At 36.4% G+C, this 26,458-nt stretch overlaps 1 protein-coding gene across 1 annotated transcript in view; it reads right to left on the reverse strand.

Moving 5' to 3' along the window:
- Positions 1-26,458, reverse strand: part of LOC130046456 (uncharacterized) — a 144,789-nt gene that overhangs the window by 72,427 nt on the left and 45,904 nt on the right. The window contains exon 4 of the mRNA XM_056153631.1: positions 6,580-6,740. Within this exon, the coding sequence (XP_056009606.1) occupies positions 6,580-6,740 (161 nt within the window). The remainder of the gene's footprint in view (positions 1-6,579; positions 6,741-26,458) is intronic.

Below are 26,458 nucleotides of genomic sequence, written 5' to 3' on the forward strand. Positions count from 1 at the left end.
CTCATATTCATGTACGATTAAAATACTAGTATCATTATTTCGATAGACTTCATAAGTCTTTCTTCGTCTAACCTGAGTTCTAACCCTACCCCTCATATTCATGTACGATTAAAATACTAGTATCATTATTTCGATAGACTTCATAAGTCTTTCACCGTTATTTTCAATATATCATATATAACTTTATTAACAATTTTGAATTCAATAAAAGATATGCACAATGTCTGCTTTCATATCCACAGTCTCATCTTCTCCCAACTGTAGGCCTATCTTCAGTTGTAGACCTGTTAGGTTGATGCCTGATTCTAAAAATCAAGTGGGCAATTAGATTTTGGAACACAGATCGCAGTTCACTATTCGCAATTCAATAGTGAACTCCATTCTAGAACGCAGTTCGCAATTCAAATTTCTATATGCATAAAACACCACACTGGAATTATAAGGATGGGGTGCCAGTTACCAACCCCAAACACTGTTAAGAAATGGTGATGGTAATCTCTCTACTTACGTAGATCCGCCCCTCCAATTTCTTTGCATAACGCATTACACTTAGTGAATAAACATCGGTTTCGGAATCATCGAACACCCCTACGCCGGGGACTGAAATTTGGCGAAAGGGTAATAGTGGTCCTTTCCCACCACTGTTAAGAAATAGTGATGGTACTCTCTCTAGTTACGGAGATCCGCCCCTCCAATTTTTATGCATAATGCATTACACTAAGTGAATAAACATCGGGTTCGGAAGCATCGAAGACCCTACCCCGGGGAATGAAATTTTTGGGGAAGGGTATTAGTTATCCTCTCCCACCACTATGAAGAAATGGTGACGTTACTCTCTTTAGTTATGGAGATCCGCTCCACCGACATTTTAATAACGCATTACACTTAGTGAATAAACATCGGGTTGGGAATGATTTAAGACCCCTACCCCGTAGATTGAAGTTTTGGGGGTAGGGTATTAGTGGTCCTCTCCCACCACTATGAAGAAATTGTGATGTTACTCTCTCTTATTACGAAGATCCGCCCCTCCAATTTTTATGCATAATGCTTTACACTAAGTGAATAAACATCGACTTCGGAATTATCGAAGACTCCTACCCCGGGGACTGAAATTCTGGCGGAAGGGTATTAGTGGTCCTTTCCCACCACTCTTAAGAAATGGTGATGGTGCCCTTTCTAGTTATGGAGATCCGCCCTTCCAAATTTTATGCATAATACATTGCAAAAAGTGAATAAACATCGGGTTCGGAAGCATCAAAGACCCCTACCCCGGGGAATGAAATTTTGGGGGTAGTGTATTAGTGGTCCTCTCCTACCACTATAAAAAACTGGTGATGCTACTCTCTTTAGTTATGAATATCCGCTCCTCCGACATTTTTAAATAACGCATTAGCCTTAGTGAATAAACATCGGGTTGGGAATTATCGAAGACCCCTACTCCGGAGACTGAAATTCTGGGGGTAGGGTATTAGTGGTCCTAACCCACCCCTATGAAGAAATGGTGATGTTACACTCTCTAGTTACGGAGATCCGCCTCTCCAATATTTATGCATAATGCTTTACACTAAGTGAATAAACATCGGGTTCGGAATCATCGAAGACCCCTAACCCGGAGATTGAAATTTTTGTGGTAGGGTATTAGTGGTCCTTTACCACCATTATGAAGAATTGTGATGTTACTCTCTCTTATTACGAAGATCCGCCTCTCCAATTTTTATGCGTAATGCTTTACACTAAGTTAATAAACATCGGGTTCGGAATCATCAAAGACCCCTACCCCGGGGACTGAAATTCTGGTGGAAGGGTATTAGTGGTCCTATCCCACCACTGTTAAGAAATGGTGATGGTGCTCTCTCTAGTTACGGAGATCTGCCCTTCCAAATTTTATGCATAATACATTACGCAAAGTGAATAAGCATCGGATTTGAAAGCATCGAATACCACTACCCGGGGAATGAAATTTTGGGGGTAGTGTATTATTAGTCTTCTCCTACCTCTATGAAAAACTAGTGATGTTACTCTCTTTAGTTACGGACATCCGCTCCTCCAACATTTTTAAATAACGCATTACACTTAGTGAATAAACATCGGGTTGGGAATTATCGAAGACCCCTACCCCGGACACTGAAATCCTGGGGGTTGGGTATTAGTGGTCCTATCCCACCACTATGAAGAAGGTGATGTTACTCTCTCTCTAGTTACGGAGATACGCCCCTCTAATTTTTATGCATAATGCTTTACACTAAGTGAATAAACATCGGGTTCGCAATCATCGAAGACCCCAACCCCGGGGACTGGAATTTTCGTGGGAGGGTATTAGTGGTCCTCTCCCACCGCTATGAAGAAATGGTGATGTTACTCCTTCTAGTTACGGAGATCCGCGCCTCCAAGTTTTATACATAACGCATTACAGTAAGTGAATAAAGATCGGGTTCGGAATTATCGAAGACCCCAACCCCGGGGACTGAAATTTTGGGGGAAGGGTATTAGTGGTCCTATCCCACTACTGTTAAGAAATGGTGATGGTGCTCTCTCTAGTTACGGAGATCCGCTCTTCCATGTTTTATGCATAATGCATTACACTAAGTGAATAAACATCGGATTCGGAATTATCGAAGACCCCTACCACGGGGACTGAAAGTTTGGGGGTAGTATAATAGTGGTCCTCTCCCACCACTATCAAAAAATGGTGATGTTACTCTCTCTAAGTACAAAGATCCGCCTCTCCAATTTTTATGCATAACGCATTACAGTACGTAAATAAACATTGGGTTTGGAAGCATCGAAAACCCCTACCTCGGGGAATGAAATTTTGGGGGTAGGGTATTAGTGGTCCTCTCCCACCACTATGAAGAAATGGTGATGTTGCTCTCTGTAGTTACGGAGATCCACCCCTCCAATTTTTATGCATAACGCATAACACTAAGTGAATAAACATCGCGTTCGGAATCATTGAAGACCCATACCAAAGGGACTGAAATTTTGGAAGAAGGGTGTTAGTGGTCCTCTCCCACCACTATGAAGAAATGGTTAAGGTAATCTCTCTAGTTACGGAAATCTGCGCCTCCATGTTGTATGCATAACGCATTACAGTAAATGAATAAACATCGGGTTTGGAATCATTGAAGACCCTTACCCCGGGGACTGAAATTTTGGCGGAAGGGTACTAATGGTCCTTTCCCAACACTGTGAAGAAATGGTGATGGTATTCTCTCTAGTTACGGACATCCGCCCTTCCAAGGTTTATGCATAATGCATTACACTAAGTGAATAAACATCTGGTTGGGAATCATCGAATACCCCTACCCCGGGGACTGAAATTTTGGGGGAAGGATATTAGTGGTCCTCTCCCACCACTACGAAGAAATGGTGATGTTACTCTCTTTAGTTATGGAGATCCGCTCCTCTGACATTTTTAAATAACACATTACACTTAGTGAATAAACATCGGGTTCAGAATCATCGAAGACTCCTACCCCGAGGGACTGAAATTTTGAAGGTAGGGTATTAGTGGTCCTCTCCCACCACTATGAAGAAATGGTGATGTTACTCTCCCTAGTTACAGAGATCCGCCCCTCCAATTTTTATGCATAATGTTTTACACTAAGTGAATGAACATCGAGTTTTGAATCATCGAAGACCCCTACGCAGGGGAAAGAATTTTTTGTGGTAGGGTATTAATGGCGCTCTCCCAACAATGTGAAGAAATAGTGATGTTACTCTCTCTAGTTACGGAGATCCGCCCCTCAATTTTTTATGCATAATGCTTTACACTAAGTGAATAAACATCGGTTCGGAATTATCAAAGAAATTTAGTGTATCAAGGGGACTGAAATTTTGGGGAATGGTATTAGTGGTCCTTTCCCACCACTATGAAGAAATGGTGAAGCTACTCTCTCGGGTTACGGGAATCCGCCCCTAAGAGTTTTACATATATCAATAACGCATTACAGTAAGTGAATAAACATAGGGTTCGGAATTATCGAAGACCCCTACCCCGGGGGACTGAAATTTTATCAGTAGGGTATTAGTGGTCCTCTCCCACCACTGTTAAGAAATGGTGATGTTACTCTCTCTAGTTACGGAGATTCGCCCCTCCAATTTTAATGCTTAATGCATTACATTAAGTGAATAAACATCGGTTTCGGAATCATCAAAGACCCCTACCCGGGTACTGAAATTTTTGAGGAAGAGTATTAGTAGTCCTCTCCCACCACTATGCAAAAATGGTGATGGTATTCTCTCTAATTACAATTATCTACCTACCCAATTTTTATGCATAACACATTACAGTAAGTGATTAAACATCGGGTCAGGAATGATCGAAGACCCCTACCCCGGGGACTGAAATTTTGGGGGACGGGTATTATTGGTCCTCTCCCACCACTGTGAAGAAATTGTGATGTTACTCCCTCTAGTTACGGAGATCCGCTCCACCGACATTTTTATAACGCATCACACTTAATGAATAAACATCGAGTTGGGAATTATCAAAGTCCCCCACCCCGGAGACTGAAATTATGGTGGTAGGGTATTAGTGGTCCTCTCCCACCACTATGAAGAAATGGTGATGTTCCTCTCTCTAGTTACGGAGATCCGCCCCTCCAATTTTTATGGATGTTTTACACTAAGTGAAGAAACATCGGGTTCGAAATCATCGAAGACCCCTATCCCGGGCACTGAAATTTTGGTGGTAGAGTATTAGAAGTCCTCCCCCACCACTATTAAGAAATGGTGATGGTACTCTCTCTAGTTACAAAAATCTGCGCCTCCAATTTTTGTGCATAATTCATTACACTTAATGAATAAACATCGGTCTTGGAATTATCGAAGACCCCTAACCCGGGGACTGAAATTTTGGGGGTGGAGTAGTTGTAGTCCACTCCCACCATTGTGAAGATTTGATGAAGATACTTTTAATAGTTACATAGATCCACCCTCCTATTTTTATTCATAATGCAATGCACTTCGTGAATAAATATTGGATTCGGAATCATTGAAGACGCCTACCCCGGTACCTAGTACTATCATTTACCGCCCTCATTTGAAATATTTTCATATTCTTTCACATTCAATGTGCGTTCCGTTGACATTATTAAGAATTTTATGTACACGGCAATGATTTTATTTAACAAAACATTCACTGTCAGTCAAACTATATTCAGCTGCGTATGAGATAAGGTGGTAGTGAAGCGGTGAGTCCGTAGGATGGACGCGGTGTCAAGGAATAGCTCGCTATGCGAGTTGACTAAAAATACAGAAGTACACCTAAAAATCAAAAACTTGTGCATAAACGTATGTTGTGTCTCTATAACAACCAACGCGCAATTATTTATGCCTACATATGAGAGGTGACGATAATTGATTGATTGAAAATCGTTTAACGTCCCTCGTGAGGATCTTAAAATTACTCACATGGAGACGTCACTATTGCCGGTGAGGGGCTGTACAATTTAGGCCCATGCTCGGGGCTTATGGCCTTTGTACAGGGAGCGATCTTTATCGTGCCACACCTGCTGTGACACGGGACTTCGGTTTTTGCGGTCTCATCCGACGGACCGTCCCATTTAGTCGCCTCTTACGGCAAGCAAGGGGTACTGAGGACCAATTCTAACCCGGATCTCCAAGGGAATAGGTGACGATAACGAATAGTAATCAATCTTATAGTTCCTATATAAATTCCCGTGTAAGTTAACACCATAAGCTTTTCTTGATGGTATTTTACTTATCCAATATATCAGTAAAATATGCCACTACAATAATATTCTAGCACAAGAACATGTTTGCTAAACTTCACACATAACTTAATAATTCTTGGGCTTATGTTAATTTTGATTTTTTTCTTTACAACTCCTCTTAAAGATTGACAGGACTTACACAACTAATAAAACAATTCCTCTTTGCTTAAAGTGCAAAAACTTGTACTTAAACCTCAGACATTTACGCATTAGATCAACTTTTCCCAACTAAAATCTACGCCACTGCATATCAGTGCTTTCAACAGTCATTATAATTAACTTTATATGAGGGAAGATGTGAGTGTGTGAATAACTCAGACCTACAAGTACCATATATCCTGTACCTGGACTTATCTACGTACCAGGGATGTGGCTGAATTCCTCAGAAATCAGAGGAAAACTGGTCAAAAGGGGAGTAAAACACCTCACCCTACCTGGAAAAATATCCTTTTATGCCACTTTAGATCAAATCCAGAGTGTTTCATTTTTTTGAAAATTGAGCAAATCAGAGGATTTCCTCTGAAAACAGGAAAAATCACACCCCTGACGTACAGACGTGCCAACATAACCTGCAGTTGTATGGCAATGTTGTCTACGGAGATAGACGGTAATGTACTTTTTATGATTAAATTGTTTTAAGACCTTCATTAGCAGATTTTATTCGGGCTCAAAAGTTATGTTTTCACCCAATAATATAAATGGATATTCTTAATACAGTTGAAATCGATTGACATTTTTATGCATGTAAATAATTTTGACTTTTCACAATAGGCGTTAAGATTTATTACTATCGAAATTGCAGTCCTTTAAAGATTACGTGCAACGTACAATCATATCATACCTTCGTTGCATTATACTTCAAACAATTTTTCTCAATTGTAACAGGTTGGTTGTTTTTGTTACGAGTCTGGTTCACGCACCCATTGGTACTAGAATGGTCCAGATATATCTCGCTTCCACTGTGAAGTCCATACAACATGATTGCGCCGTTCTCTAAACACCCTGTAGTAAAATAATGAACAAACAGCTGTAAACTGTAATCATGTCACGAATCCCCCTCTCTCTCTTAAACAATTGCAATTCTATTGAATAAATTATCTCTATACGCGCTTTCGATATAGAAGTTTTCATTTATTGAACTTGACTTGTACTAATGTTGATTATTCAATATTACCCCGTTCCCGGAGTAGTGATTTGCATTCTCAAATGCATTTGATTAATGTGACCACTTCCCTTTGACTATGATTTTTGTAATTTTGTGTTACTCTACACCTTTGCAAAGAAGTTGTACAATATTGTTGAATAGTTTGAGAGAAGAAGAGAGATATCGGATGACAATGGGTAGGAAGAGATTACAATACTAGGATACCTATGTGACTCCGGTGATCTAAAATAATCGCAGAAACATCTGGATTGAATGCAAAATATCAAATTAAACTCTTTTGAATAAATACATGTACAGGTGTTGATTAAAGTGTAAAATGAAAGACGGTCATGGACTCCACTTGATTGGTAAGAATTATTACAAAAAGTGGATGGTGTAACGACGCATTAAAAAGCTGCAAAAATAAGGAATCATCTTCCCACAAAGATGAAATTAGTCAACGACATAGACACCTCGGTGATTACAAGGATTTGCCACTTGCAGGATGAACTATTGACAAGTATTTTGGATACATTACAGATTATATGAGAATACTAGTGTATTTATTATAGGATTAAACATTCTTTTTGAAGAATTTATCGATGTGTAAACTCCGGACATTTTACTCACAAACTGAATAAAAGTGCGAAGCACTTTTATGTTAAGTTTGTGAGTAAAATGTCCGGAGTTTACACATCGATAAATTCTTCAAAAAGAATGTTTGATTCTTATAATTCCAATTCGTTCACTTTACTAACAATTGCCAAAATTTGAATAGTTTCCCCGCACTATGTTATTTCTTTTCAGGCGTGTATGAATACATCGCGTTTTCGGATTTATTGATGTGTAAACTCTTGTTCAGCTTTATTTTTGTCCAATCAAAACAATTGTAATAAATGATATTGGAATTATATATATATATATGTATATATATATATATATATATATATATATATATATATAAGCACAAAAACCCAACACGTGTTGTTTGTTTATTTAATTATGTCTATTGATAAAGACGCGGGTTGCGTCGAAAATTTGAGTTTTGAATAACCAACAGTGTCGTGGCCTTTTCAGTGCTTATATATATATATATATATATATATATATTTCACAACTTTAAAAATTGAAGGGGGGGGGGGGGGTTAAGGCGGTAGAAGCGTATCATACATGTCATACATGTAAATACTGCCTCAGAAAAAAAATATATAAATCCGATTATTGGAATCGTGGGGAAAACATATGGATTCACTTCATAAATGCATTCGTATCATTCACTTTTGCTGCCATAAAAAGTCGGGGGATTGAGGGGGGGGGGGGGGTTGTGTCACGAAATATATCTTTATTTGTATTGATTCCCACTCCCTCCCTGAATCTACGTGCATGCCTCAGAAGTACCGATATTTCCGTTATCTGATTTGTAATGCCTAAGTCGCTGTTCATTCCAATGGTGCCCAATATTTGTAAAGCTAAATCATGACGTAATAACTTTTAATAGCTGGTATGTCTTGATTTTTTGACCACATTTTTATTGATGATTTCCAACGATTCAATATTTTTTTCTCTACCGATCAGCGATTGACTTTTGAGAGCTAGATATCAAAAATTTATATGTATAGATTACACCAACATTTTTAGAAAGAATTTCCAAATTCATACCAGTCACAAGCTTACATAGCCTTTGTAGGTTACTTTTACGGGAAAAGGAACAAGAAAATTTCTTAGATTCGATACCTGCATTGAATCAACGTCCATTTTAATAGGCTATAAACTTGTGTATTTACATGTACATTAACAACAATACACCGGAAATCACTATCATGCCTAAAAACTATCACGAAATAGTGATTAAATGCAGAATAAATACAGACATGGAAGAACTCGAAAATTCCCCATTGTATCAACAAATCAATATACTGACCCGGTATACCTTCTATTGTCCCTTGAGGTCCGTAGGTTGTATGCACACTTACATGTAGTATAGATAGTCCCAACCTTCACTTTGAATCATTAGTCAATTATCAAACAAGAGGCCCAAGGGCCACATCGCTCACCTGAGTTACCTTGGTCCACATCTGAAGACTTTCCATGATATATATTTGCATGTAAAACCTTAGTCCGTATTGTGGACCCAGCCTACCCCTGGAGGCCATGATTTTTACAACCTTGAATCTCTACTATGTCAGAAAGATATCATGTAAATCTAAGCTCCTCTCGCCCATTGGTTCTTGAGAAGAATATTTCTAAATGTCCCCACCCTATTTTTGCATTTTTGTGATTATCTCCCCTTTGAAGGGGGCATGGCCCTTCATTTGAAGAAACTTGAAAGCCGGCCGAGTGGTTAGAGCATCGCGCTTAAAATCACACGGCCTCTCACCTCTGTCGGCGCGGGTTCGAATCCCACTAAGTGAGAAAGTTTCCCAGTTTACTTTCGGAAGGTCGATGGTCTTTTCCCAGGTACATTGTATCTGAGTTCTCTCTTCCACCATTAAAAACTGGGCGCCACCAGATAACTGTAAAATTGTTGAGTGTGGCGGAAAACATCAATCAACCTTTACCCAAGGAGGCTTTTGGCCAAGTTTGGTTATAATTGGCCCAGTGGTTCTTGAGAAGAAAACGAAAATGTGAAAAGTTTACAACGACGCCAACGCCGACGACACCAATGACGCCGACAGACAACGGACAAATTTTGATCAGAAAAGCTCACTTGAGCCTTCGGCTCAGGTAAGCTAAAAAGAGGAGGTAAACTCCTGATGTTACGCGGCAGCCTGTGACTATTTTCCCCTCATATTTATTCGGAATATTCGGGTGTATTCTTTTGCAAAGAACCAGAGTCACAAAGTACTAAAATTGGCCCTTTCGCCAAAATAAATGAGACTTCCACAGTTGATGCTCTAGGATTTATAGGTTATAGAACAATTTATTTTACAACTATATCTTTTCTAGTTTTCGTTTTACAGTCGTTTAAACTTTGTGTAGTTTTTCAACAGAAAAGCTATATAGCGTCATGATGTTGACGTTATGAGAATCACAGTGTAATACACAAAAAATGGACGCATAGGTTAATATATATTTTTTGGGCATATTGTAGTTTAAATCTGTTATTTTGAATTCCTTTTTGCCTGACCAGGTCATGCTAATATTCAGCCCGAAACTTGGATGTACTGTAAATCAAAGAAGGACTCGCTACCAATGTACGTAAAGTTAGGTTAAATAAAATAGTTATTTCGAATGTTGACAGTCTAAAGCTGCGTAGTGACAATTTTGTAAAATAAATAAAGCAAAAATTATTCGATATGATATCAGTACCATACAAGAATACTTGCGAGAAGCCTGAATATTTTCCAATATATCCCAAAGTGACAGAAGACGTCATGTACATTTCAATCACTAGGCCTAACAGTTTTGGTAACTCGTTTCGTTCAATGATAATGTTTATGATAATAATGTAAAACTACCAAAATTGTACACAGTTTTTAAGCAACGGTGCAATGAAGATGCTTTGTGAACGACTTTAAAAGATGTAAGCAACTAAGTATTGAAAATGAACATCTATAACCTAGTAAAAAGGCAAAACAAGCTACAACCGAAAACTATTATTAGGTGAGGGAATTTCCCTTGCTTTAAAAATAAACACCAAACTTAAATGACCTATACATGACACGAAATAAAAAACACAGTTTCTTTCTCCATAAGATACTTAAATCAGCCATATTATCTGTCAAATTCAAGTTTACCACCACCAGCGCATTATAACCGTGATATTTTTCAGCAATCCGGAATATCGTTTCTTAAAAAATAAAAATAGTGCTTCTAGCTCGCCTTAAAATATTTTTGCATTTATGGTCAAATGAAAAGGTGTATATTATAAAAATTTGGGCGAGATGAAACCAGTATGACAAAACCTTTACAAAATAACCAGATTTTGGTGAAAAATGACAAAAATACGGTACCATATCCGGTTCTAGTATGTATACAGCTTTAGATGTGCTCCTATTTTTAAAATCTAACATGTTTTTTTTAAATCCCGGATTCTGATACATATTTATAAAACTAATACTCCTATTCAACATTTACTTTCATTTCTATATATTTTAAGGACCATAATATGGGGTTTGTGAATCAGGTTCAAATTTGTTCCAAAGAGAAGTCTTTTCGTGGAACTTTGAAATTGTGTATAAGAAGACAATGTGTGATTGTTTTCACAATTTAAATCAGATTATTACGTATATCTCATCAGTTGCAAACGTTGCAAAAGTTTTGCCAGAAGCAGTATGTTGTGGAAGCAGGAGACCTACATTACACGGAGCCAAAGATCCACCATATAAATAAAGAAAACCGGGGAAACAGTTGGGAACCATCTTCGCCAGCATAGGGTTTACGATCCTAAGTGGAGTGGATTGTAAACCCTAGGCTATCAAAGATGGTTGGGAAATTGACAACCTTGATGGCCATAGATGAAAGTATATGGCGGCTTTTGTTATTGATCATGACTCTAAGCGGTTTGATGCAGAGGAGGAAATGCAGGGCGAAGTTCTGGATGCATAGGCAGTCATTTTACCTTGGTGGTTTGAATAAGCTTTAATCAGTGACCATTAGTATGAATGAATCTTTCAACGTGATATTAACTTCAGCCGTTTTCCAGGATCTTTTAGGCGTTCTTTGTATGTACCCAGTATCCTTGTGCATTATTGTTCATCCGGCGCATGGGGATAGTCAGAGAAAAAAGATGTATAAACGAGAGACCAATGGGCCTTAACAGTCACCCGATTGATTGACTGAATATTGTTTAACGTCCCTCTCGTGAATATTTCACTCATATGGAGACGTCACCACTGCCGGTGAAGGGCTGCAAAATTTAGGCCTATGCTCGGCGCGTATGGCCTTTGAGCAGGGAGGGATCTTTATCGTGTCACACCTGCTGTGACACGGGACCTCGGTTTTTGCGGTTTCATCCGAAGGACCGCCCTATTTAGTCGCCTTCTACGACAAGCAAGGGGTACTGAGGACCTATTCTAACCCGGATCCCCACGGGATGTTCATGTGTCGATCTGCATATACATGTATGTATTAGGTAAAATAGTCTGTCTTCATAAATCATTGTCAAATATTGATGCGAAATGATAATACAAATCCTCTGTTAAACACCAAAATATCATGTAAATCAAAAATAAACCCTTGTATGTATCATTTCGTGTCTTTTCAAACATACAGATTCCCGATGAATTACGAGACTAAGAGAAAGACTTGTAAATGAATTGGCTAGTACTGTTCCTATTGATCCATCTCTTGAATTTAAGATTGGCCGAATTGGGCTTATGTTTTGTTAGGTCTAGGTACCGCTTTGCTTATGGGGATAACAATTATTATGTTCCCCAAACAAAGTTTGGGAACATATTGTTTTTACTCCGTTTCTTATTATTAAGGTCTTCCGTCTCCTGCAGAAGACCTTACTATTATTGTTCGCGTTCTTCTTCTTCATTATTATTAAGGTCTTCCGTCTCCTGCGGAAGACCTTACTATTATTGTTCGCGTTCTTCTTCTTCATTATTAAGGTCTTCCGTCTCCTGCGGAAGACCTTACTATTATTGTTCGCGTTCTTCTTCTTCATTATTATTATTATTATTTTCCTTGGTAGTACACGCGTTTTTCTCAGCCATTTCTCGATCGATTTTCACGAAATTTTGAGGAAAGATGTCTTTTGGTGACGAGACTTTGCTTGCAAAATTTCGTGATTGACGTCACTTCCGGTCAGGAGTTATCTCTCTTTTAGTAACTTTTTGAAGGGCCTTGTTGTCCACACATCTCCTCCGTTAGTTTTGAAGCTAGAGTTTTGAAATTTCTACACAAGATAGAGTAAACATTTTAGAAGATTTGTGGGGGATTCGATTTTACCGAAGGCGATTTGCCTAAACGCTCGCCTGGACCTGAAAAAATGGATGCCAAAATTTTTCGCCGATTTCGGCGATTTTTGACCTTTGATCTCCAATATCTTTTTTCTTGCATATATTTTGTTAAGACATGTAGAACAAAAGTTATGCACATTTACGAGATCTTTTCGAAAATATCAAGATTTAGGGGCTAGCCCCTTAAATTAGGGATCTAGAAGTGCTCAAAGTCTAGATCAAATATCTCAAAAATCGTTAATATTTTGGTATAAGTCAAAGAACAAAAAATGTTCATCTCAACAATCCAAATCTATTCAGATAAAAATTTAGGTCATATGTTACGTAATAAGTGGTTTTAATTGCCAAAACCATAAATTTTTTACCCCTTGTATCTTGAAAACGACAAATATTTTGAAAAGCAATAAAGAACAAAAGTTGTTCAGAATGATGATCTGAACAATATGCATATTTCGTTTTTACCCTATGTGGCCCCGTTAGGGAGCTACAGTTTGGCCCCTAAAAATTACTTCTAGAAATAACTCGAGAACGGTAAAGAATTTCTAAATACTTGTTGAACAAAAAATGTTTGAAATGTCATGACCTTTCTTACGATATCAAGCAAAAGGGGCTGACCCTTTAAATTAGGGGCCCAGAAGGGTCCAAAGGTTGATGAGAATATCTCAGAAACTATTAATATTTTGTAATAAGTCATTGAAGCGGAAATGTTCATCTCAACGAGCTTGATCTTATCAAATCAAAAAGTAGGTCATATGTTACGTAATAAGGGATTTTAAGGGCCAAAATCATAAATAATTGACGCCTCATATCTTGAAAACGACAACTATTTTGAAAAGCATTATTGAACAAAAGTTGTTCAGAATGATAATCTAAACAATATGTACATTTCGTTTTTTCCCTATGTGGCCCCGTTAGGGAGCTACAGTTTGGCCCCATAATATTTCTTGTAGAGATAACTCGAGAACGGTAAAGAATTTCTAAATACTTGTTGAGCAAAAAATGTTTAAAATGACAAGGCCTTTCTTACGATATCAAGCAAAACGGGCTGGCCCTTTAAATTAGGAGTTCAGAAGGGTCCAAATGTTTTTGAGAATATCTCCGAAACTATTAATATTTTATAACAAGTTGTAGAAGAGGAAATGTTCATCTCAACGAGCTTGATCTTATCAAATCAAAAAGTAGGTCATATGTTACGTAATTAGAGATTTTAAGGGCCAAAATCGTAAATATTTGACGCCTCATATCTTTAAAACGACATATTTTTTGAAAAGCATTATTGAACAAAAGTTGTTCAGAATGATAATCTAAACAATATGTACATTTCGTTTTTTCCCTATGTGGCCCCGTTAGGGAGCTACAGTTTGGCCCCTAAATATTTCTTGTAGAGATAACTCGAGAACGGTAAAGAATTTCTAAATACTTGTTGAGCAAAAAATGTTTAAAATGACAAGGCCTTTCTTACGATATCAAGCAAAACGGGCTGGCCCTTTAAATTAGAGGTTCAGAAGGGTCCAAATGTTTTTGAGAATATCTCAGAAACTATTAATATTTTATAATAAGTTGTAGAAGCGGAAATGTTCATCTCAACGAGCTTGATCTTATCAAATCAAAAAGTAGGTCATATGTTACGTAATTAGAGATTTTAAGGGCCAAAATCGTAAATATTTGACGCCTCATATCTTTAAAACGACATATTTTTTGAAAAGCATTATTGAACAAAAGTTGTTCAATGTGTCATAACCTATCGATCAATATCAAAAAATGGGTCTGTGGGCCTCATGGCTCGCCTGTAGAGTCGATTTTTGTCGATATCAGTCGATTTCAAAAACTTGTAACTGGTAAATATTTTGTAAGGACATATTGAACAAAAGTTGTTCAATTTATCGAGATCTATCGATTGATATCAAGAAATAGGCCTATGGTCCTAATGGCTCGCCTGTAGAGTCGATTTTTTGTCAATATCGGTCGATCTCAATAACTTTTTACAGGTAAATATTTTGTAAAGACATATAGAACTAAAGTTGTTGAGTCTATAGAGGGCTAACAAATGACATCAAGAAATAGGCCCGCAGGCCTTATGGCTCGCCTGGAGAGTCGAATTTCAAACGAATTTCACCGCAACTTTGCTTCAGAAGCTTATAATATGAAAAATTGATTATATCTAAAGTGTCTTAAAGTCGGAAACTAAATTGGGACTCATTTGTCTTCTTTTTTTTTCTTTAACTCCGAGTGCATCAAGAAATCGGACGGAAGACCTACTCGTTGCTCGCAACGAGATCGTGTCTAGTTATTATTATTATTATTTTCCTTGGTAGTACACGCGTTTTTCTCAGCCATTTCTCGATCGATTTTCACGAAATTTTCAGGAAAGATGTCTTTTGGTGACGAGACTTTGCTTGCAAAATTTCGTGCTTGACGTCACTTCCGGTAAGGAGTTATGATCTGAACAATATGCATATTTCGTTTTTACTCTATGTGGCCCCGTTAGGGAGCTACAGTTTGGCCCCTAAAAATTACTTCTAGAAATAACTCGAGAACGGTAAAGAATTTCAAAATACTTGTTGAACAAAAAATGTTTGGAATGTCATGACCTTTCTTACGATATCAAGCAAAAGGGGCTGACCCTTTAAATTAGGGGCCCAGAAGGGTCCAAAGGTTTATGAGAATATCTCAGAAACTATTAATATTTTGTAATAAGTCATTGAAGCGGAAATGTTCATCTAAACGAGCTTGTTCTTATCAAATCAAAAAGTAGGTCATATGTTACGTAATAAGGGATTTTAAGGGCCAAAATCATAAATAATTGACGCCTCATATCTTGAAAACGACAAATATTTTGAAAAGCATTATTGAACAAAAGTTGTTCAGAATGATAATCTAAACAATATGTACATTTCGTTTTTTCCCTATGTGGCCCCGTTAGGGAGCTACAGTTTGGCCCCATAATATTTCTTGTAGAGATAACTCGAGAACGGTAAAGAATTTCTAAATACTTGTTGAGCAAAAAATGTTTAAAATGACAAGGCCTTTCTTACGATATCAAGCAAAACGGGCTGGCCCTTTAAATTAGGGGTTCAGAAGGGTCCAAATGTTTTTGAGAATATCTCAGAAACTATTAATATTTTATAATAAGTTGTAGAAGCGGAAATGTTCATCTCAACAAGCTTGATCTTATCAAATCAAAAAGTAGGTCATATGTTACGTAATTAGAGATTTTAAGGGCCAAAATCGTAAATATTTGATGCCTCATATCTTTAAAACGACATATTTTTTGAAAAGCATTATTGAACAAAAGTTGTTCAATGTGTCATAACCTATCGATCAATATCAAAAAATGGGTATGTGGGCCTCATGGCTCGCCTGTAGAGTCGATTTTTGTCGATATCAGTCGATTTCAAAAACTTGTAACTGGTAAATATTTTGTAAGGACATATTGAACAAAAGTTGTTCAGTTTATCGAGATCTATCGATTGATATCAAGAAATAGGCCTATGGTCCTAATGGCTCGCCTGTAGAGTCGATTTTTTGTCGATATCGGTCGATCTCAATAACTTTTTACAGGTAAATATTTTGTAAAGACATATAGAACTAAAGTTGTTGAGTCTATAGAGGGCTAACAAATGACATCAAGAAATAGGCCCGAGGGTCTTATGGCTCGCCTGGAGAGTCGAATTTCAAACGAATTTCAACGCAACTTTGCTTCAGAAGCTTATGATATGAAAAATTGATTATATCTAAAGTGTCTTAAAGTCGGAAACTAAATTGGGACTCATTTGTCTTTTTTTTTTTTTTTTAACTCCGAGTGCATCAACAAATCGGACGGAAGACCTACTCGTTGCTCGCAACGAGATCGTGTCTAGTTATTATTATTTTCCTTGGTAGTACACGCGTTTTTCTCAGCCATTTCTCGATCGATTTTCACGAAATTTTCAGGAAAGATGTCTTTTGGTGACGAGACTTTGCTTGCAAAATTTTGTGCTTGACGTCACTTCCGATCAGGAGTTATCTCTCTTTTAGTGACTTTTTGAAGGGCCTTGTTGTCCACACATCTCCTCCGTTAGTTTTGAAGCTAGAGTCTTGAAATTTCTACACAAGATAGAGTAAACATTTTAGAAGATTTGTGGGGGATTCGATTTTACCGGAGGCGATTTGCCTAAACGCTCGCCTGGACCTGAAAAAATGGATTCCAAAATTTTTCGCCGATTTCGGCGATTTTTGACCTTTGATCTCCAATATCTTTTTTCTTGCAAATATTTTGTTAAGACATGTAGAACAAAAGTTGTGCACATTTACGAGATCTTTTCGAAAATATCAAGATTTAGGGGCTAGCCCCTTAAATTAGGGATCTAGAAGGGCTCAAAGTCTAGATCAAATATCTCAAAAATCGTTAATATTTTGGTATAAGTCAAAGAACAAAAAATGTTCATCTCAACAATCCAAATCTATTCATATAAAAATTTAGGTCATATGTTACGTAATAAGGGATTTTAAGGGCCAAAACCATAACTTTTTTACCCCTTGTATCTCGAAAACGACAAATATTTTGAAAAGCAATAAAGAACAAAAGTTGTTCAGAATGATGATCTGAACAATATGCATATTTCGTTTTTACCCTATGTGGCCCCGTTAGGGAGCTACAGTTTGGCCCCTAAAATTACTTCTAGAAATAACTCGAGAACGCTAAAGAATTTCTAAATACTTGTTGAACAAAAAATGTTTGAAATGTCATGACCTTTCTTATGATATCAAGCAAAAGGGGCTGACCCTTTAAATTAGGGGCCCAGAAGGGTCCAAAAGTTGATGAGAATATCTCAGAAACTATTAATATTTTGTAATAAGTCATTGAAGCGGAAATGTTCATCTCAACGAGCTTGTTCTTATCAAATCAAAAAGTAGGTCATATGTTACGTAATAAGGGATTTTAAGGGCCAAAATCATAAATAATTGACACCTCATATCTTGAAAACGACAAATATTTTGAAAAGCATTATTGAACAAAAGTTGTTCAGAATGATAATCTAAACAATATGTACATTTCGTTTTTTCCCTATGTGGCCCCGTTAGGGAGCTACAGTTTGGCCCCATAATATTTCTTGTAGAGATAACTCGAGAACGGTAAAGAATTTCTAAATACTTGTTGAGCAAAAAATGTTTAAAATGACAAGGCCTTTCTTACGATATCAAGCAAAACGGGCTGGCCCTTTAAATTAGGAGTTCAGAAGGGTCCAAATGTTTTTGAGAATATCTCAGAAACTATTAATATTTTATAATAAGTTGTAGAAGCGGAAATGTTCATCTCAACGAGCTTGATCTTATCAAATCAAAAAGTAGGTCATATGTTACGTAATTAGAGATTTTAAGGGCCAAAATCGTAAATATTTGACGCCTCATATCTTTAAAACGACATATTTTTTGAAAAGCATTATTGAACAAAAGTTGTTCAATGTGTCATAACCTATCGATCAATATCAAAAAATGGGTATGTGGGCCTCATGGTTCGCCTGTAGAGTCGATTTTTGTCGATATCAGTCGATTTCGAAAACTCGTAACTGGTAAATATTTTGTAAGGACATATTGAACAAAAGTTGTTCAGTTTATCGAGATCTATCGATTGATATCAAGAAATAGGCCTATGGTCCTAATGGCTCGCCTGTAGAGTCGATTTTTTGTCGATATCGGTCGATCTCAATAACTTTTTACAGGTAAATATTTTGTAAAGACATATAGAACTAAAGTTGTTGAGTCTATAGAGGGCTAACAAATGACATCAAGAAATAGGCCCGCGGGCCTTATGGCTCGCCTGGAGAGTCGAATTTCAAACGAATTTCACCGCAACTTTGCTTCAGAAGCTTATGATATGAAAAATTGATTATATCTAAAGTGTCTTAAAGTCGGAAACTAAATTGGGACTCATTTGTCTTTTTTTTTTTTTTTTTTTTTTTAACTCCGAGTGCATCAACAAATCGGACGGAAGACCTACTCGTTGCTCGCAACGAGATCGTGTCTAGTTATTATTATTTTTTTGACCAAATTTATCTCGAAAACTATACCGTGGTTTTCAATGAAACTTTCAGGAAAAATGCATTATATTATGAAAGTTGTTAATGACAAAAAAAAAATTGGAAAATTCCATTTCGGTTCCATGTTATGGACAATTTCCTGATTTTCAAATGAAACTTTGTCCGCGGGTGATCTACAGGAAGGGCTAAAGATATGAACTGGAGACTTATTAGAGATGATAGAACATGACTTATAGATTTGTGTGAGCACTATTTCGTACGTCGTCATCACTTCCGGTCGCTACCGGAAGGGAATTTAAAAAATGGATTTTTTCAACTTTTTTGTTTTTTAATGTTTTTCTTTGATAAAGGTAAGATAAATAGAGACTCTTTATAGAATGCTGAATATGATATTTGTTTTTAAATTGATCAAACCAAACTCTAGATATTCGTAGTTTTAATTTTGAAGCGAGGTCCTCGCTAGCCTAATGGTTAGCGTGGTGGATTTCCATGCGGGCGACCCGGGTTCAATCCCCGAGATTACTCGAATATTTTTTCCCCACTTTATAACAAATGAAGAATTTAAGGTGATCTACTGGACACGGAGAGCACGGAAGACCTTCTTGTTGCCATGGCAACAAGTTTCTAGTTATTATTATTATTTTCTTATTTTTCCTCTTCTTTAGTGAGAAATTTGTCCGCGCGATTTTATGAACATGCTTCGACTGATCAACTTCAAACTTTGTGAGCTGATAGAGGGTCATTAGGAGGGGTGCAATCAACTTTTCAAATTTTCAAAATGGCCGCCGTTTCAAGATGGCGGCCAAAAAACGTCAAAAACTCAAGGTTGTCGGATTTCAACCAAATTCGATTTCTAGGGTAATTTAGTGACCCCAAGTCCATTTCCACCATCAAAATTTTTTTTTGAGCCGCCATTTTCAAAATGGCCGCCATATGCCGAAAATTTGAAAGTGTTAAAATCTCTACAACATCTGGGTTCTGGGGTAAATTAAGGGTCCACAATTCATTTCTAGCATCAGTATTTCTCTCCAATCAATTTTCAAATGTTTCAAAATGGCCGCCATTGAAGAAAATGGCGGCCAAAAATCAAGTGCGTTGGAGTTCAACCAAATTTAGTTTCTAGGGTTTTTGGAGGATCCTAAGTGCATATCTGGCATCAAAAACCATTTCTGACATGGGGAGGTGTTCGGAGACATTTGTGTTGGCATCCCAACACAGTTATAGCTCGTTATTCTTATTATTATTTTCTTCTTATTTTTCCTCTTCTTTAGTGAGAAATTTGTCCGCGCGATTTTATGAACATGCTTCGACTGATCAACTTCAAACTTTGTGAGCTGATAGAGGGTCATTAGGAGGGGTGCAATCAACTTTTCAAATTTTCAAAATGACCGCCGTTTCAAGATGGCGGCCAAAAAACGTCAAAAAATCAAGGTTGTCGGATTTCAACCAAATTCGATTTCTAGGGTAATATTGTCACCCCGAGTCCATTTCCACCATCAATTTTTTTTTGAGCCGCCATTTTCAAAATGGCCGCCATATACCGAAATATTTGAAAGTTTTAAAATCTCTACAACATTTGGGTTCTGGGGTAAATGGAGGGTCCACAATTCATTTCTAGCATCAGTATTTCCTTCCAATCAATTTTCAAATGTTTCAAAATGGCCTCCATTGAACAAAATGGCGGCCAAAAATTAAGTCCGTCGGATTTTAACCAAATTCAGTGTTTAGGGTTTTTTGAGAATCCTGAGTGCATATCTGGCATCAAAAAGCATTTCTGACATGGGGAGGTGTTCGGAGACATTTGTGTTGGCATCCCAACACAGTTATAGCTCGTTTTTATTGCTTATAGGAGTTATAGGATTGACCACTGTTCATTTTCTTCACCTTTCGTGTTAAGCCATTTCATATGGAATCAATATTGCCTAGGTTAGGTCAAAATAGGTTAGGTCAAGGTCGAAATGCTCAAAACGTTGGTACCAAAATGAAAGGTTTTGTCCCAAGGAATGCACATATGAAATATGCGAGCCGTATCACTCACCATTCAAAGTTAAAGTTTCGGGAAGACAGACGGACTGGACAAAACAATATTACCCCCTCGAGAATTTTAGTCGTGGCAGCGTAAAGAAATTCACTCCACACAACGTAGGTAGGTTTGCATTTTGCTAAGATTTAGTGTGGCGCTACTACTCTTGAAAATGTCTGTATATTCCCATATAAAATATTGATCTAAGTGGCCCCACATGACCCCCTTGGGTCATAATGTGAACAAATTTTAACAAGCAAATCTGCACTATCCGTGAAGGCTTGTATGATTAATCATAGTCCTGCTGTTGTTATTTTTCAGGAAGCTTTCATGTATTCAACTTTTCTAGCGCAATTCTTTTAAAGATTTTTTTAAAATATTGAATTGGAATTCCTTGTGCGATTTTAAAAGCAATTATTTTAATACAGACCGTGGTCGTCGCCTTTTTGTCAAGATCACTGAATGGTTTCATGTTTGAACGTTTCGAAACCTTCTGTTATATATTTTATGCGGAAAAAGAAAACAAAAAGACATTCATTTTATATATTCAATAATTTAAAGATCACTTCTATTAAACACGTGTTTAATATGAAAATATCATTGCTTTAACCATCCACTTTCTTAATACTATGCATGCACAGGAACTCTATATAAAACTATGGTACATGTACCAAATTTTTGTTATATAATCATTTTTAGGGAGAGAGAGAGAGAAAGCGAGCTAAAAAATGTTCATACTTATACCCTATGTTAAGAGAGAGATAGATGCATGTAGATTTATAGATCTTTTGACATAGAAAACAACTTAAAAGTATGCACTATGTCAGGAAGCTACCATGGAAATTTCAGCTTTTCTGGCACAGTGGTTCTTCAGAAGTTTAAAAAAAATTCTTCTATACATGTAAATATTCAATCCCCTGCTGTGGTGCCCCCTACTTCATGATATGAATAAACTTGAATCTACTCTATGTCAGGAAGCTTCCATGTAATCTTTTTTGATGCAGTGGTTCTTAAGAAGAATATTTCAAATGACCACGTTCTATTTTCGCCTTTTCGTGATGATATCCCCTTTGAAAAGGACAAGACCATTGATTTGAAGAGACTGGTATCCCATTTACCCAAGGATAATTTGTATCCAGTTTGAATGAAATTGGCCAAGTGGTTCTGAAGAAGAAGATGAAAATGTGAAAAGTTTACGAGCAGACAAAGGGACACACAGACGGATAGACATACAACAGACCAAATGTGATTTAAAAAAAACTCACTTGAGCTCTCAGCTTAGAGTTCAGGTGAACTAAAAACTGTTATATGCCCACACCGTCATTGTCTTGGTAACGAAAATTTAATTTACGATTCATTGCAATTTTGTAAAACATGATTTAAGAGTTTATACTGCGGCACACGGCGAGATCGAAAGTCCAGAACTTTATTACAATGATGTAGTATCAAAACTATTGCCTAAGATGATTATATATATATGGTCATAGTTGGTTTGGTTTGACATTTTATTTTTAAAATGTTTACAACAAAAGGATTGGGCTCAAGTTCTTGAAGACCCCCCCCCCCCCCAAAAAAAAAAAAACCACCGTACGGTTTCTCCACGGATCACTAAATGTGGGCGGAGCTTATCCATGGTCAATGTTATTTACCTGGCCAAGAGATCGGTTGTTGTGTATATTTTTATGAAACATTTTTCTACAATGGGAGGGAGCTTGAGATGGTTGATAATTTTAATTATCTAGGAATGTTATTTAATTATAATGGAAAGTTTAACATTACACAAAAACATGTAGCAGATCAAGGGAGGAAAGCGTTTTTTGCAATTAACAGTAAACTAAGGAAATACCAATTTAACATTAAAAGTAAGTGTTCTGTTTTTGATACATATGTAAACAGTGTTTTAAATTACGGATGTGAAGTTTGGGGTTTTCATAAAGCCAAAGATGTTGAAAAATTACATGCATTATTCTGTAAAAACGTTTTAGGGGTAAAGAAAAGTACGTGCAATAGCTTAGTGTATTATGAATTAGGAAGATTCCCCCTGCATATCATTAGAAAATCAAGAATCCTTAAATATTGGATAAAATTAAAGAATTCAGATAATTGTATTTTGCGAGCGTGTTTAGAAGACAGAAAAAATTTAATTGATCCTTGGGTTAATGACATACGAACTGAATTAAATCGCTTAGGTCTTGGATACATATTTAATGAAAGTATTTAATTTATTGATAAACCTACGCAAAAAATATTAGAGCAAAGATTTTTTGATTTACATAAGCAAGAAATGTTTTCTGCAATTAGAAAGGAATACGGGACGTTTCGCACCCTAGGACGTTTCGTGCTCAGACGATTCGCCCCAAAAGACGATTCACCCCGAGACGTTTCGCCCTACGATTCGCACTTAGATATTAAACTTACATTGGTGATTGTCTTTATTTTCTTTAATCTATAGATTAATGTTTATAAATATCCATACTGATTAAAAAATAAGTTGATAGTCTATATGTTATAGAAATAATCAACCAGGTGGAATTATAATTATAGGGATGAACACTCTCAACAAACTAGGTAAGTGATCTAAGCGAGATTAAAGACAACTACCGCGATGTCCAGATGTCATTTCCACGGAGAATATAATGAGGAGACTCCTTTCAATTATGAGATTCCGTTTATATACTACATGTATAATTTTTTTTTTTTTTTTTTTTTTTTTTTAGAAAAAAGTGGGGTTTATGGATCAAATTTTTGCATTGGCAGAAATATGAAAATTTCATATACAATACCAGATACATTAATATAGATGATTTTAGATGATTTTAAAAATAGTGGAGTTGTGTTAAAAAAAATTGCATAGTGTTCTGTTTGTTCCAAGTTGTAAATCTATTTCTCTGAGAGTGAATAAAAAAAGATTGCTTTTCTAAATAAGAGACCATGATTTCCTTAGATATACCCTCCTAAATCCGCTATCGGATATACATGAATAATTGCGATTAAGAAATATGAAAAATTGAATCTGTATTACTTAAACATCTGACCATAGATAATATATAAAATGTTTAAGTTGCCCTGTCCAACCAGACTTGTATATCATTAAATATCATTAAATATGAATGCTTTATATCAAAAGGAAACTTCAATCACACTCAAGTACTAATTAAAATCAAGATCTAATTTGATTGAGGAAATTCGGCGTACATGGACTAGCACCATGCCTGTCTATATATGTTAACATCAAATGTAATCAGACAAAACTTCTTAGATATGTAGTTATATAGATAATAACCAAAGTAATTGGAAAATGTATGGGACGTTTCGCACCCCACATAGGGGCGAACCGTCCTTGTGCGAATCGTCTAAGTACGAAACGTCTTTTGGTGCGAAACGTCCCGTTATCCTAGAGAGACATCACGAGGGGAATACTATCAATGTATAGCAGACAATTTTGGATTACAGTATTATTGATCTAAATCAATGAGTGAAATACATAGAAAAACTATAATTAGATTCAGACTATCCTCTCACAATCTTAATATAGAATCAGGTCGATACAAAAATGAACTTAGGAACAATAGAATATGTACATTGTGTGATTTAAAAGACGTAGAGGATGAGTTTCACTTTATTTTGAAATGTCCAAAATACCAAGAAATACGCAATTTATATATCAAAAAGTATTATTTTAGACGTCCAAGCGTTTTCAAATTAATTCAATTATTAAGTGTACAAAATGTTAAAGAATTGCGAAACTTAGGATTTTTTTTTATTCCTAGCAGAGAGAATAAGAAAGGATAATTCATAATTGTAATTACACCCCATTTCTTTTTCTCATTTAACACAATTTTTTTTCTTCTATTTTTATTTTCATACAACTCTCACGCAATCACCTTTATTACAAATATTATCTTTTATACTTATATGTATGTGTGCTCTGATTATGTGTATGTTGTTCACCTTATATTATATTTCATTATGTATAAAATTGTATATCTGATGTGCCAGATGGCACAAAGAATATAAACTGAACTGATGATATACACAGGAAATTTCTCAGGTTATTACAAAGTATGCTTAGTGTCTTGATTTGTGCAAAAAAAAAAAAAAAAAAAAAAAATTCTACCTACATGCATACCGCATTTCTATTTCCCGTAAACCTTCAAACTAGGTCATATTTATGTATTGCAGATAACAGGTTTAGTCCATTTCTAAACCTTCGCTTTTTAAAACTTCTAATTAAACTGTTATATATCGTATATGAATAATTTCCTAAATATAATATTACACGGTGTCTCCGGGCACTTCCTGGTGTCCTGGGAGTTCGCGGTGTCGTGGGTGTAGTAGGTAAAATATCCATGTTTCGAGAGAATGGATAAATCCAAGTAGGTCTGTGTACATATACAACCAAATGAAGAATGATCAAGATACCCCTCGAGTCAATATGGGCCGTCTGTAGGGTTTCTATGGCTGTAGTGTTTGCATAATGGTGGTATCCCAAACAGAAGCTGACACGAAGTCTACTCCTCCCCCTCTCTCTCTCTCTCTCTCTCTCTCTCTCTCTCTCTCTCTCTTTAGGGTTTCTGTGGACGTAATGTTTGTGTAATGATGGTATCCCAAACAGAAGCTGACACATAGCTAGTCTACCCCCCCCCCCTTTCTCTCTCTCCCTTACTCTCAATCATTGACTAAATGAGTAATTATTATCATACGTTTGCAACACTATTGCCATGCCATATTATTTCATCTATCTTTATTATTGCTACAGTTTTACACATTCCCCCCCCCCCCCCTCTCTGGCTTTCTCAATATAAAACCGCGATAAATTGTAAATAGCTCAATAACTTTCTCTCTCTCTCTCTCTCTATCTCTCTCTCTCTCTCTCTCTCTCTTTATAAATATAAAACCGTGATAAATTATAAATAGAAATATCTCAATAACTTATTTATGCTTTTTTACTATTGTTTGATTTCTGATTGTGTAATTTATAATCCATGTGGTATCCCAAACTGAAGCATTTTTAACAGTTTTACGCATGGGCAATATAACCATTATACATGTTGATGTGCTGCGCCAATAAAGAATTCTTCCTTTCTTTATAAATATAAAGTCATAATAAATCATTAATAGAAAATATTCCAATAACTTATGTTTGTTTTTTGGTTGTTTTTTTTTTTTAATTATTATTGTTTGATTTCTGATTGTTTAATCTATAATACATGTATATAGATGGAGAGAGAAAATACGATGATAAATTGCATTGTATAGGGGACGTTAGCCATTACAATATTCTAGGTGCGAGTCAATGCTATCAAAACTCAGGTATACTGGGGCTTTCCTCGAGATCTAAAGACTGCCGGTCATCATTAGCCATGATTGTTATCAAAACATCTTTCGCAGGTAGCTGTAGACCACAGTCTCTGCAAATGTCAATGAACCTAAGCTCTATTGTTAAAAGTTTGATTGACCAGTGGCTTATCATTGATCGCAACACAGGTAAAATTTAGGGGCGTTAACTTAAAGTTGGGTCTTTAAGACTTCGAATGTCCTCTCCTAAGAAATATTTACCATAATTCAGGCATAATACATGGAATAATTGTAACATAAATTATCAAATTTTGTAAATACATGTACAT

This window comes from Ostrea edulis, chromosome 2 (assembly GCF_947568905.1).
Source record: "Ostrea edulis chromosome 2, xbOstEdul1.1, whole genome shotgun sequence".
NCBI classification, from domain to species: Eukaryota; Metazoa; Mollusca; class Bivalvia; order Ostreida; family Ostreidae; genus Ostrea; species Ostrea edulis.